This window comes from Oncorhynchus tshawytscha, linkage group LG26 (genome assembly GCF_018296145.1).
Source record: "Oncorhynchus tshawytscha isolate Ot180627B linkage group LG26, Otsh_v2.0, whole genome shotgun sequence".
Lineage (NCBI taxonomy): Eukaryota > Metazoa > Chordata > Actinopteri > Salmoniformes > Salmonidae > Oncorhynchus > Oncorhynchus tshawytscha.
The window spans coordinates 40,838,279-40,852,270 of NC_056454.1; the positions used below are offsets into that span (position 1 = coordinate 40,838,279).

A 13,992-nucleotide genomic window follows, 5' to 3' on the forward strand; every position below is an offset into this window, starting at 1 on the left:
GAAGGAGAGATGGGTCGAGAGAGAGAAGGAGAGACGAGTCGAGAGAGAGAAGGAGAGACGGGTCGAGAGACAGAAGGAGAGACGGGTCGAGAGAGAGAAGGAGAGACTGGTAGAGAGAGAGAAGGAGAGATGGGTAGATAGAGACGGGTAGAGAGAGAGACAGGTAGAGGGAGAGACGGGTAGAGGGAGAGACGGGTAGAGGGAGAGATGGGTCAAGGGAGAGACGGGTCAAGGGAGGGGCGGGTTAAGGGAGAGACGGGTCGAGGGAGAGACGGGCCAAGGGAGAGACGGGTCAAGGGAGAGACGGGTAGAGGGAGAGACGGGTAGAGGGAGAGACGGGTAGAGGGAGAGAAGGAGAGACGGGTCTAAGGAGAGATGGGTCTAAGGAGAGACGGGTCTAAGGAGAGACGGGTCGAAGGAGAGACGGGTCGAAGGAGAGAAGGAGAGACGGGTCTAAGGAGAGACGGGTCTAAGGAGAGATGGGTCGAGGGAGAGAAGGAGAGACAGGTCTAAGGAGAGAAGGAGAGACGGGTCTAAGGAGATAAGGAGAGACGGGTCTAAGGAGAGAAGGAGAGACAGGTCTAAGGAGAGAAGGAGAGACGGGTCTAAGGAGAGAAGGAGAGACGGGTCTAAGGAGAGAAGGAGAGACGGGTCTAAGGAGAGAAGGAGAGACTGGTCTAAGGAGAGAAGGAGAGATGGGCCTAAGGAGAGAAAGAGAGACTGGTCTAAGGAGAGAAGGAGAGACTGGTCGAGGGAGAGAAGGAGAGAAGGAGAGACAGGTCTAAGGCGAGAAGGAGAGAAGGCGAGACGGGTCTAAGGAGAGAAGGAGAGACGGGTAGAGAGAGAGAAGAGAAGTAGAGAGAGGGCGAGACGAGTAGAGAGAGAGAAGGCGAGACGAGGAGAGAGAGGAGAGAAGGAGAGACGGGTAGAGAGAGAGAAGGAGAGACGGGTCGAGGGAGAGAAGGAGAGACGGGTCGAGGGAGAGAAGGAGAGACGGGTCGAGGGAGAGAAGGAGAGATGGGTAGGGGAGAGAAGGAGAGATGGTTAGAGAGAGAGAGAGGTAGAGAGAGAGACGGGTAGAGGGAGAGACGGGTAGAGGGAGAGACGGGTAGAGGGAGAGACAGGTCGAGGGAGAGACGGGTCAAGGGAGAGACGGGTCGAGGGAGAGACGGGTCGAGGGAGAGACGGGTCGAGAGAGAGAAGGAGAGACGGGTCGAGAGAGAAAAGAGAGACGGGTCGAAAGAGAGAAGGAGAGATGGGTCGAGAGAGAGAAGGAGAGACGAGTCGAGAGAGAGAAGGAGAGACGGGTTGAGAGACAGAAGGAGAGACGGGTCGAGAGAGAGAAGGAGAGACGGGTCGAGGGAGAGAAGGAGAGACGGGTCGAGGGAGAGAAGGAGAGACGGGTCGAGGGAGAGAAGGTGAGACGGGTCGAGGGAGAGAAGGAGAGACGGGTCGAGGAGAGAAGGAGAGACGGGTCGAGAGAGAGAAGGAGAGACTGGTAGAGAGAGAGAAGGAGAGATGGGTAGAGAGAGACGGGTAGAGAGAGAGACGGGTAGAGGGAGAGACGGGTAGAGGGAGAGACGGGTAGAGGGAGAGATGGGTCAAGGGAGAGACGGGTCAAGGGAGAGACGGGTCAAGGGAGAGACGGGTCGAGGGAGAGACGGGTAGAGGGAGAGACGGGTAGAGGGAGAGACGGGTCGAGGGAGAGACGGGTCGAGGGAGAGAAGGAGAGACGGGTCTAAGGAGAGAAGGAGAGACTGGTTGAGGGAGAGGAGGAGAGACGGGTCTAAGGAGAGAAGGAGAGACTGGTCGAGGGAGAGAAGGAGAGAATGGTCGAGGGAGAGAAGGAGAGACGGGTCTAAGGAGAGACTGGTCGAGGGAGAGAAGGAGAGACTGGTCGAGGGAGAGAAGGAGAGACGGGTCTAAGGAGAGAAGGAGAGACTGGTCGAGGGAGAGAAGGAGAGACGGGTAGAGAGAGAAGGAGAGACGGGTAGAGAGAGAAAAGGAGAGACTGGTAGAGAGAGAGAAAGAGAGACGGGTAGAGAGAAAGAAGGAGAGACTGGAAGAGAAAGAGAAGGAGAGACTGGTCGAGGGAGAGACTGGTCTAAGGATAGAAGGAGAGACTGGTCGAGGGAGAGAAGGAGAGACGGGTCGAGAGAGAGAAGGAGAGACGGGTCGAGAGAGAGAAGGAGAGACGGGTCGAGGGAGAGAAGGAGAGACGGGTCTAAGGAGAGAAGGAGAGACGGGTCGAGGGAGAGAAGGTGAGACGGGTCGAGGGAGAGAAGGTGAGATGGGTCGAGGGAGAGAAGGAGAGACGGGTCGAGAGAGAGAAGGAGAGACTGGTAGAGAGAGAGAAGGAGAGATGGGTAGAGAGAGAGATGGGTAGAGGGAGAGACGGGTAGAGGGAGAGACGGGTAGAGGGGGAGACGGGTCAAGGGAGAGACGGGTCAAGGGAGAGACGGGTCAAGGGAGAGACTGGTCGAGGTAGAGACGGGTAGAGGGAGAGACGGGTCAAGGGAGAGACGGGTCGAGAGAGAGAAGGAGAGACGGGTCGAAAGAGAAAAGAGAGACGGGTCGAGAGAGAGAAGGAGAGACGGGTCGAGAGAGAGAAGGAGAGAGGAGTCGAGAGAGAGAAGGAGAGACGGGTCGAGAGAGAAAGAGAGACGGGTCGAGAGAGAGAAGGAGAGACGGGTCGAGAGAGAGAAGGAGAGACGGGTCGAGAGAGAGAAGGAGAGACGGGTAGAGAGAGAGAAGGAGAGACGGGTAGAGTGAGAGAAGGAGAGACGGGTCTAAGGAGAGAAGGAGAGACTGGTCGAGGGAGAGGAGGAGAGACGGGTCTAAGGAGAGGAAGGAGAGACTGGTCGAGGGAGAGAAGAAGAGAATGGTCGAGGGAGAGAAGGAGAGTCGGGTCTAAGGAGAGAAGGAGAGACGGGTCTAAGGAGAGAAGGAGAGACTGGTCGAGGGAGAGAAGGAGAGACTGGTCGAGGGAGAGAAGGAGAGACGGGTCGAGAGAGAGAAGGAGAGACTGGTAGAGAGAGAGAAGGAGAGATGGGTAGAGAGAGAGATGGGTAGAGGGAGAGACGGGTAGAGGGAGAGACGGGTAGAGGGGGAGACGGTCAAGGGAGAGACGGGTCAAGGGAGAGACGGGTCGAGGAAGAGACGGGTAGAGGGAGAGACGGGTCAAGGGAGAGACGGGTCGAGAGAGAGAAGGAGAGACGGGTCGAAAGAGAAAAGAGAGACGGGTCGAGAGAGAGAAGGAGAGACGGGTCGAGAGAGAGAAGGAGAGAGGAGTCGAGAGAGAGAAGGAGAGACGGGTCGAGAGAGAAGGAGAGACGGGTCGAGAGAGAGAAGGAGAGACGGGTCGAGAGAGAGAAGGAGAGACGGGTCGAGAGAGAGAAGGAGAGACGGGTAGAGAGAGAGAAGGAGAGACTGGTCGAGGGAGAGACTGGTTGAAGGAGAGACTGGTCGAAGGAGAGACTGGTCGAAGGAGAGACGGGTCTAAGGATAGAAGGAGAGACTGGTCGAGGGAGAGACGGGTCTAAGGAGAGAAGGAGAGACTGGTCGAGGGAGAGAAGGAGAGACTGGTCTAAGGACAGACGGGTCTAAGGAGAGACGGGTCTAAGGAGAGAAGGAGAGACTGGTCGAGGGAGAGAAGGAGAGACGGGTCTAAGGAGAGAAGGAGAGACTGGTCGAGGGAGAGAAGGAGAGACGGGTAGAGAGAGAAGGAGAGACGGGTAGAGAGAGAAAAGGAGAGACTGGTAGAGAGAGAGAAGGAGAGACGGGTAGAGAGAAAGAAGGAGAGACTGGAAGAGAAAGAGAAGGAGAGACTGGTCGAGGGAGAGACTGGTCGAGGGAGAGACTGGTCTAAGGATAGAAGGAGAAACTGGTCGAGGGAGAGAAGGAGAGACGGGTCGAGAGAGAGAAGGAGAGACGGGTCGAGAGAGAGAAGGAGAGACGGGTCGAGGGAGAGAAGGATAGACGGGTCGAGGGAGAGAAGGAGAGACGGGTCGAGGGAGAGAAGGTGAGACGGGTCGAGGGAGAGAAGGTGAGATGGGTCGAGGGAGAGAAGGAGAGACGGGTCGAGAGAGAGAAGGAGAGACTGGTAGAGAGAGAGAAGGAGAGATGGGTAGAGAGAGAGATGGGTAGAGGGAGAGACGGGTAGAGGGGGAGACGGGTCAAGGGAGAGACGGGTCAAGGGAGAGACGGGTCGAGGGAGAGACGGGTAGAGGGAGAGACGGGTCAAGGGAGAGACGGGTCGAGAGAGAGAAGGAGAGACGGGTCGAAAGAGAAAAGAGAGACGGGTCGAGAGAGAGAAGGAGAGACGGGTCGAGAGAGAGAAGGAGAGAGGAGTCGAGAGAGAGAAGGAGAGACGGGTCGAGAGAGAAGGAGAGACGGGTCGAGAGAGAGAAGGAGAGACGGGTAGAGAGAGAGAAGGAGAGATGGGTAGAGTGAGAGAAGGAGAGACGGGTCTAAGGAGAGAAGGAGAGACTGGTCGAGGGAGAGGAGGAGAGACGGGTCTAAGGAGAGAAGGAGAGACGGGTCTAAGGAGAGAAGGAGAGACTGGTCGAGGGAGAGAAGAAGAGAATGGTCGAGGGAGAGAAGGAGAGACGGGTCTAAGGAGAGAAGGAGAGACGGGTCTAAGGAGAGAAGGAGAGACTGGTCGAGGGAGAGAAGGAGAGACTGGTCGAGGGAGAGAAGGAGAGACGGGTCTAAGGAGAGAAGGAGAGACTGGTCGAGGGAGAGAAGGAGAGACGGGTAGAGAGAGAAGGAGAGACGGGTAGAGAGAGAAAAGGAGAGACTGGTAGAGAGAGAGAAGGAGAGACGGGTAGAGAGAGAGAAGGAGAGACTGGAAGAGAAAGAGAAGGAGAGACTGGTCGAGGGAGAGACTGGTTGAAGGAGAGACTGGTCGAAGGAGAGACTGGTCGAAGGAGAGACGGGTCTAAGGATAGAAGGAGAGACTGGTCGAGGGAGAGACGGGTCTAAGGAGAGAAGGAGAGACTGGTCGAGGGAGAGAAGGAGAGACTGGTCTAAGGACAGACGGGTCTAAGGAGAGACGGGTCTAAGGAGAGAAGGAGAGACTGGTCGAGGGAGAGAAGGAGAGACTGGTCGAGGGAGATAAGGAGAGACGGGTCTAAGGAGAGAAGGAGAAACGGGTCTAAGGAGAGAAGGAGAGACAGGTCTAAGGAGAGAAGGAGAGACGGGTCTAAGGAGAGAAGGAGAGACGGGTCTAAGGAGAGAAGGAGAGACGGGTCTAAGGAGAGAAGGAGAGACTGGTCTAAGGAGAGAAGGAGAGATGGGTCTAAGGAGAGAAAGAGAGACTGGTCTAAGGAGAGAAGGAGAGACTGGTCGAGGGAGAGAAGGAGAGAAGGAGAGACGGTTCTAAGGAGAGAAGGAGAGACGGGTCTAAGGAGAGAAGGAGAGATGGGTCTAAGGAGAGAAGGAGAGACGGGTCTAAGGAGAGAAGAAGAGACGGGTCTAAGGAGAGAAGGGTCTAAGGAGAGAAGGAGAGACGGGTCTAAGGAGAGACGGGTCTAAGGAGAGAAGGAGAGACGGGTCTAAGGAGAGATGGAGAGACGGGTCTAAGGAGAGAAGGAGAGACTGGTCTAAGGAGAGACTGGTCTAAGGAGAGACGGGTCTAAGGAGAGAAGGAGAGACGGGTCAAAGGAGAGAAGAAGAGACGGGTCGAAGGAGAGAAGGAGAGACGGAGGGAGAGACGGAGAGAAGGAGAGACTGGTCTTGGGGGAAGAAGAGACGGGTAGAGAGAGAGAAGGAGAGACGGGCTGAGGGAGAGAAGAAGAGACGTGTCGAGGAGAGACGGGCTGAGAGAGAGAAGGAGAGACGGGCTGAGGGAGAGAAGGAGAGACGGGCTGAGGGAGAGAAGGAGAGACGGGTCGAGGCAGAGAAGGAGAGACGGGTCGAGGCAGAGAAGGAGAGACGGGTCGAGGAAGAGAAGGAGAGACGGGTCGAGGCATAGAAGGAGAGACGGGCTGAGGGAGAGAAGAAGAGACGTGTCGAGGAGAGACGGGCTGAGAGAGAGAAGGAGAGACGGGCTGAGAGAGAGAAGGAGAGACGGGCTGAGAGAGAGAAGGAGAGACGGGCTGAGGGAGAGAAGGAGAGACGGGTCGAGGCAGAGAAGGAGAGACGGGTCGAGGCAGAGAAGGAGAGACGGGTCGAGGCATAGAAGGAGAAACGGGTCGAGGAAGACAGGGAGAGTCAAATTCATGTTGATAGACAGACTGCCCCTCCCTGTGGCAAGGTGGAGGGGGACAGGGGACTCTTCTGTCCATGACAGGGGAAGGCCCCTGCTCTGACAGATGGGATGTCAGTCTCACCCTCCACAAGCCTCCGCTTGACACATCCAGACTGACGTTACCACCACAGAGGAAAAACAAAACCCCAGCCATGGTGGCAGACAGGCAGCAGGCAGGCAACATCCACCATGTCTACCCAGCATACCTGGTTCATGGAGAAAAGACACTAGACTGATGACCACCGTAGTGGTGTATACTAGCATATGTGGTACTCGAGTAGTGTATAGCAGCATAGTATGCTTTAGTGGACTGATGACAATAGTTGTGTATAGTACTGCACAGTATGTGGTACTGGACTAATGACTACAACCACAGAGACAGAGGTGTACTACAGTACAGTATATGTTTCTAATGGAAGAGTCCCATCATGAGGCAATGAATTGCAGCTGCTGTTGCAGTAACATACTATATGATACATACTATGTGCTATATTCAGATCAGCAGCCCCAGATCCTCCCTGCTGAATCTCATTAAAACAGGTGGGAATTCATTCAAATCATTCGGTGCTGTGTTTGCTGGGTCATCTCAGGAATAGCTTATCCTTTACGGAGAACAACTGCACGAGGCTCTGCCCTCTGCTCCACTCTCCGAGCCTGTGTCCCATATGGCACCCTATTCCGTATATAGTGCATTACTTTTGACCAGGAGCCATAGGGCTTTGGTTGAAAGTAGTGCACTAAATATGCAATAGGATGCCATTTGGGAGACAGCCCCAGTCTCCAATCAAGATGCTGCTGCTGTAGTTAATAGCCCGCCTTAAGCCAATCAGATCCACCCCAAAACGTTCAACCATCTGAACCGAGAGAAGGAGCCGACCTTCCCTGAACTTGACATTTATGACTAAAATATGGATGTTGCCGTAGTTTAAACTGTCTGCATAGATGGCTGTGCTGCTGCTCAGTGTACGCCCGTGATACTGGCTCAATTTTGTAGGTTTGGTGTGGGACTGGTGACAGCTGGGGCTGTTAAACTCTGATTCATTTTGGTCACCCTCCAAGAGTTTGATAATAATGTGCAAATAGGAAGCAAAAAGAGGGCAAGAGTTAAAAAGGTGAAAACCTATTGCTGTATTACCAGACCAAAGGTTTGTGCACACACTGATTAAATAAACTTTACATATCCCTATTACCGTCCTATCATTATAGTAGTGACTGTACTGTTAATGACATGGATGGGGTGCTACTATGCTAATATCAGAATACTACATCGATGCTATATAGAATATCAGAATACTACATCGATGCTACATAGGTGCTACATAGAATATCAGAATACTACATAGATGCTACATAGGTGCTACATAGAATATCAGAATACTACATAGATGCTACATAGGTGCTACATAGAATATCAGAATACTACATAGATGCTACATAGAATATCAGAATACTACATAGATGCTACATAGGTGCTACATAGAATATCAGAGTACTACATAGATGCTACATAGAATACTGCATAGGTACTACATAATCCTCCCAGATGCTACTAAGAATACTACATACTTTAAATAGCTTCTACATAGAATACTACAATGATACTACATAGGTGCTACATAGAATACTACAATGATACTACATAGGTGCTACATAGAATACTACAATGATACTACATAGGTGCTACATAGAATGCTCACTCCACTGTGTCCTCCCAGCTGCACCAGCGATGCTGGTCCAGTTCCTCCATGTCCAGTCTGAATTTCCCCAGACAGAACTCCTCGATGACGTACTCATAGGTCCCGCTGCACGCCATCACCGACACAGACTGGCACACTGGGGAGGAGAGAGAGAGAGAGAGGACAGGGTTAGAATAGCAGTAGACTTGCCTTTTTAGATGCCTTTTTAAACTTCAAACACACACATTTTAATGTTCCTACATCCTAAAATTATCCTGCAACAGGGTGATCAAATTAAGATCCTACATTTGTATGTTCTATATTGAACAGAGGACAACCATTAACATTATATCTCTGACATCCAACAGAGCTCTGGAAAGATCTCTCCTGACAAGGTGCTGACAGTTTAAAACCTAATGCTGGAGTTCCTGTGGAAAGCTGCAGAGCGGTGAGTCTTTCTAAGTGCTGTTTATACCCTACAGCAGGTGGTGGTCGTTTCTCACTGTTTGACAAGGCTGGCTGGATTGGGAAATTGCTTTAAACTGTTAGAAGGGCACAAATACACTCAACTCCAAGCAGCATAGCATCATAGAGCATTACTGCCCCAGGGCTCAGAGCAGGGAAAAGAACACTGTTAGAGGTTCATAGAGAAATCTAAACGGTAGGGGAGGAATTTAACAAATTGGCCAGTTTAGGGTCAGCCCAAACTGAACCTCTGGGAGTGAGTAGAGACTACCCACTGGGCAGGAACTGCTTGAATTAATGTTGTTTCCACTTAATTTCAATGAAATTACACTGAACCAACGTGGAATAGACATTGAATTTCTGCCCTACCCACTGTGCCCAGTGCCCAGCAAGCAAACTTCTTTATGAAAACAGCCCTAATTTTGGAAACAAACATCATTATGTTGTGCTAGAGCACAATATTCTACATACAGGCAGGTTTTTAAAGGATCAAAGAGTTTGGTCTGCTTTGTGTTTTCATTTTTGCCATGGAAAAAATATTGCAATACTGGCATACTCACAGCCCTTGTAGAAACATAGGGCAAAAAGATGGATGCTGGCTAAAAATATTAATTTGGTCTCTCAAGCTGCCAACTCCATGACACACTGTTAGCTGGCTCCTAAGAAAGATTCAATCATCTACTGTTAAAATAGTATTAATATGATCCTGGGACTAAACACCTCCCTCTGCAACTGGATCCTGGACTTCCTGACAGGCCACCCCCTGGTGGTAAGGGTAGGTATCAACACATCTGCCACGCTGATCCTCAACACTGGAGCTCCCCAGGGGTGCGTGCTCAGTCCCCTCCTGTACTCCCTGTTCACCCACGACTGCATGGCCAGGCACGACTCCAACACCATCATTAAGTTGGCTGACGACACAACAGTGGTAGGCCTGATCACCGACAATGATGAGACAGCCTATAGGGAGGAGGTCAGAGACCTGGCCGGGTGGTGCCAGAATAACAACCTATCCCTCAATGTAACCAAGACTAAGGAGATGATTGTGGACTACAGGAAAAGGAGGACCGAGCACGCCCCCGTTCTCATCGACGGGGCTGTAGTGGAGCAGGTTGAGAGCTTCAAATTCCTTGGTGACCACATCACCAACAAACTAGAATGATCCAAGCACACCAAGACAGTCGTGAAGAGGGCACGACAAAGCCTATTCCCCCTCAGGAAACTAAAAAGATTTGGCATGGGTCCTGAGATCCTCAAAAGGTTCTACAGCTGCAACATCGAGAGCATCCTGACCGGTTGCATCACTGCCTGGTAAGGAAATTGCTCGGCCTCCGACCGCAAGGCACTTCAGAGGGTAGTGCGTACGGCCCAGTACATCACTGGTGCAAAGCTGCCTGCCATCCAAGACCTCTACACCAGGCGGTGTCAGAGGAAGGCCCTAAAAATTGTCAAAGACCCCAGCCACCCCAGTCATAGACTGTTCTCTCTACTACCGCATGGCAAGCGGTACCGGAGTGCCAAGTCTAGGACAAAAAGGCTTCTCAACAGTTTTTACCCCCAAGCCATAAGACTCCTGAACAGGTAACCAATGGTTACCTGGACTATTTGTATTGTGTGCCTCCCCAACCCCTCTTTTACTCTGCTGCTACTCTCTGTTCATCATATATGCATAGTCACTTTAACTATACATTCATGTACATACTACCTAAATTGGCCCGACGAACCAGTGCTCCCGCACATTGGCTAACTGGGCTATCTGCATTGCGTCCCACCACCCACCACCCCCTCTTTTTACGCTTCTGCTACTCTCTATTCATCATATATGCACAGTCACTTTAACGATACCTACATGTACATACCACCTCAATAAGCCTGACTACAGGTGTCTCTATATAGCCTTGCTACTCTTTTTTCAAATGTCTTTCTACTGTTGTTTTATTTCTTTACACACACACACACACACCTTGTTTTTGGCACCATTGGTTAGAGCCTGTAAGTAAGCATTTCACTGTAAGGTTTACACCTGTTGTATTTGGCGCACGTGACAAATAAACTTTGATTTGATTTGATTTAGAATACTTTAAGAGAACCCTGTTATTGTCAACAGAGAATGCTTAACAATCTCCCACTTCAGATATATTGTCTGTAGTAGAACTTAAATCATTACCACCACACTTCCATAGAAAGACACCAAGGTCTTTCATGACTTGTTCTCCATGATATTCTATTGTCCTGTGTGCAAGCTGTCTCAGTACTGGCGACCCAGTCTCTAGTCTTGGGTGGGGGAGGGGGATTTCAGCCTTTTAACAATGAAGACAAACTTGTTACTTTAAGTTGATGCGGCTAATGATGAAACACATTGACACAAGCTGGGGGTACTGACAGCAGAGTGTGAAGCTGGCATAGCACCGTGTGTACAGAAGAAAGAAAGGAAAGAGAGAGAGAGAACAATGACGATTTCTCTAATTAACGCTGGCAGAATGGGTTTAGTAAGCAACACCTTTTCAAATGGCGACAGTGTGACTCGCCAGCCAATGCTCTTATCACATATTTTTGTCCTTTCTCTCCCCTCTCTCTATCTCTCCCTTCATAAATGTCTCTAGCTACATCTCTCCATCAATTGTATTCTGGCATGAGGAAAGATTGACTTGCTAGTCAACATCAAGCATGTACCACATACAGACTGGCAGGAGAGTAGGCCTGAAGACCAGACACGGGCTCACGACTGGCCCTCACGACTGACCCTCACGACCGACCCCAAAGAGGGAAACAATCAACAACACACATACATTCATGCTACGCACACATATACACTACCAGTCAAACGTTTGGACACACCTACTCATTTATGTTTTTCTTTATTTTGACTATTTTCTACATTGTAGAATAATAGTGAAGACATCAAAACTATGAAATAAGATCATGTAGTAAACAGAAAAGCTTTAAACAAATCAAACTATATATTTATATTTGAGATTCTTCAAAGTAGCCACCCTTTGCCTTGATGACAGCTTTTCACACTCTTGGCATTCTCTCAACCAACTTCATGAGGTAGTCACCTATCTCATGAAACCCTGGAGAATGTACAAGAGAAACCCTGGAGAAGGTACAAGAGAAACCCTGGAGAAGGTACAAGAGAAACCCTGGAGAAGGTACAAGAGAAACCCTGGAGAAGGTACAAGAGAAACCCTGGAGAAGGTACAAGAGAAACCCTGGAGAAGGTACAAGAGAAACCCTGGAGAATGTACAAGAGAAACCCTGGAGAATGTACAAGAGAAACCCTGGAGAATGTACAAGAGAAACCCTGGAGAAGGTACAAGAGAAACCCTGGATTAGGTACAAGAGAAACCCTGGATAATGTACAAGAGAAACCCTGGAGAATGTACAAGAGAAACCCTGGAGAAGGTACAAGAGAAACCCTGGAGAAGGTACAAGAGAAACCCTGGAGAAGGTACAAGAGAAACCCTGGAGAAGGTACAAGAGAAACCCTGGAGAAGGTACAAGAGAAACCCTGGAGAAGGTACAAGAGAAACCCTGGAGAAGGTACAAGAGAAACCCTGGAGAAGGTACAAGAGAAACCCCGGAGAAGGTACAAGAGAAACCCTGGAGAAGGTACAAGAGAAACCCTGGAATGTGTACTGTAGGTGTGTCCAAACTTTTGACGGGCACTGTACATGCTACACAAACATCATGACTTATTCTACTAAACGTATATGTGTTACTGTCTCAGCCTCCAGTATTTATGCTGCAGTAGTTAATGTGTCGGGGGGCTAGGGTCAGTTTGTTATATCTGGAGTACCTCTCCTGTCCTATTCGGTGTCCTGTGTGAATCTAAGTGTGCGTTCTCTAATTCTCTCTTTCTCTCTTGGAGGACCTGAGCCCTAGGACCATGCCCCAGGACTACCTGACATGATGACTCCTTGCTGTCCCCAGTCCACCTGACCGTGCTGCTGCTCCAGTTTCAACTGTTCTGCCTTATTATTATACGACCATGCTGGTCATTTATGAACATTTGAACATCTTGGCCATGTTCTGTTATAATCTCCACCCGGCACAGCCAGAAGAGGACTGGCCACCCCACATAGCCTGGTTCCTCTCTAGGTTTCTTCCTAGGTTTTGGCCTTTCTCAGGAGTTTTTCCTAGCCACCGTGCTTCTACACCTGCATTGCTTGCTGTTTGGGGTTTTAGGCTGGGTTTCTGTACAGCACTTTGAGATATCAGTTGATGTACGAAGGGCTATATAAATAAATTTGATTTGATTCGATTTGATACTGTAAATACTGAACACTTTAAACCGTTTGCTCTCCAAATCCCCCCCTTCCCCCAAATGTTTAATACTGCAAATTGTTGACTTCCTCCCTGTATTTATACTTCTGCTACATGTTTATTCTGTTCCGTTGACCTTCATCTTTACTTAGTCTGTTATTTCTTATTGTCGTCGCATTATCGAGACTGAACCTGCAAGTCAGCGTTTCATTGGACTGGGTACACCATGTGCATCATGGATATGACAAGTCAGCGTTTCATTGGACTGGGTACACCAGTGCATCATGGATATGACAAGTCAGCGTTTCATTGGACTGGGTACACCATGTGCATCATGGATATTCAGCGTTTCATTGGACTGGGTACACCATGTGCATCATGGATATGACAAGGATTGGACTGGGACACCATGTGCATCATGGATATGACAAGTCAGCGTTTCATTGGACTGGGTACACCATGTGCATCATGGATATGACAAGTCAGCGTTTCATTGGACTGGGTACACCATGTGCATCATGGATATGACAAGTCAGCGTTTCATTGGACTGGGTACACCATGTGCATCATGGATATGACAAGTCAGCGTTTCATTGGACTGGGTACACCATGTGCATCATGGATATGACAAGTCAGCGTTTCATTGGACTGGGTACACCATGTGCATCATGGATATGACAAACTTGAACTTGAATTGGAACTTGAACTTGAATGAGTGTGACTGGTGTATTGGTGCATCCTGTATCTTTGAGTGTGAATGATCCGTAAAACTGGAAGTAAACGGAGTGAGAAGGGGATGAGGACATGCCAGTATTAATAGTAAGAATGAGAAATAGACTTGTTTACAACCTCGAAAAAGTGTCCTGACATCACACGACTACATGCAGTGTTGCTGATAACCCACCAGATAATTATACAACACAGCAATGACGAAACCAGATTATGACCATGATCTTCACTGTTGGTACTGTGCTCCCAAATTCAAAGATGCAGTGACAACAAAACACTGTGCTTCTCTATGGTTATAGAAATTGATTATAATGGGCCCACTGTCTTTTTTAATACACAATCTCTTGGGATGAGTATTTAAACCTGAACTTTACTGCATTATTGGTATTGATTTCACAAATGTTTGTCTTCATTTATCAAAGCCTAGTTGGTAATTACCCTGGAAATAGCAACAACTTATATTAGAGAGAAAATGACCCATTTGCAATCATCAACCATCAGTATTATCGATCAGATCTCTCTTTCATTAAAGAAAATGTTTGGAGTTGCTTCTCACCTCACAGCAATTTTACCAGAGAACCTTTAAGGTTACACTGAAGTGTGTTG

General features: G+C 49.5%; 1 protein-coding gene across 1 annotated transcript in view; it reads right to left on the reverse strand.

Annotated features, from left to right (window-relative positions):
* Nucleotides 1–13,992, reverse strand: part of LOC112224872 (receptor activity-modifying protein 1-like) — a 94,082-nt gene that overhangs the window by 34,832 nt on the left and 45,258 nt on the right. The window contains exon 2 of the mRNA XM_042306653.1: nucleotides 7,948–8,083. Within this exon, the coding sequence (XP_042162587.1) occupies nucleotides 7,948–8,083 (136 nt within the window). The remainder of the gene's footprint in view (nucleotides 1–7,947; nucleotides 8,084–13,992) is intronic.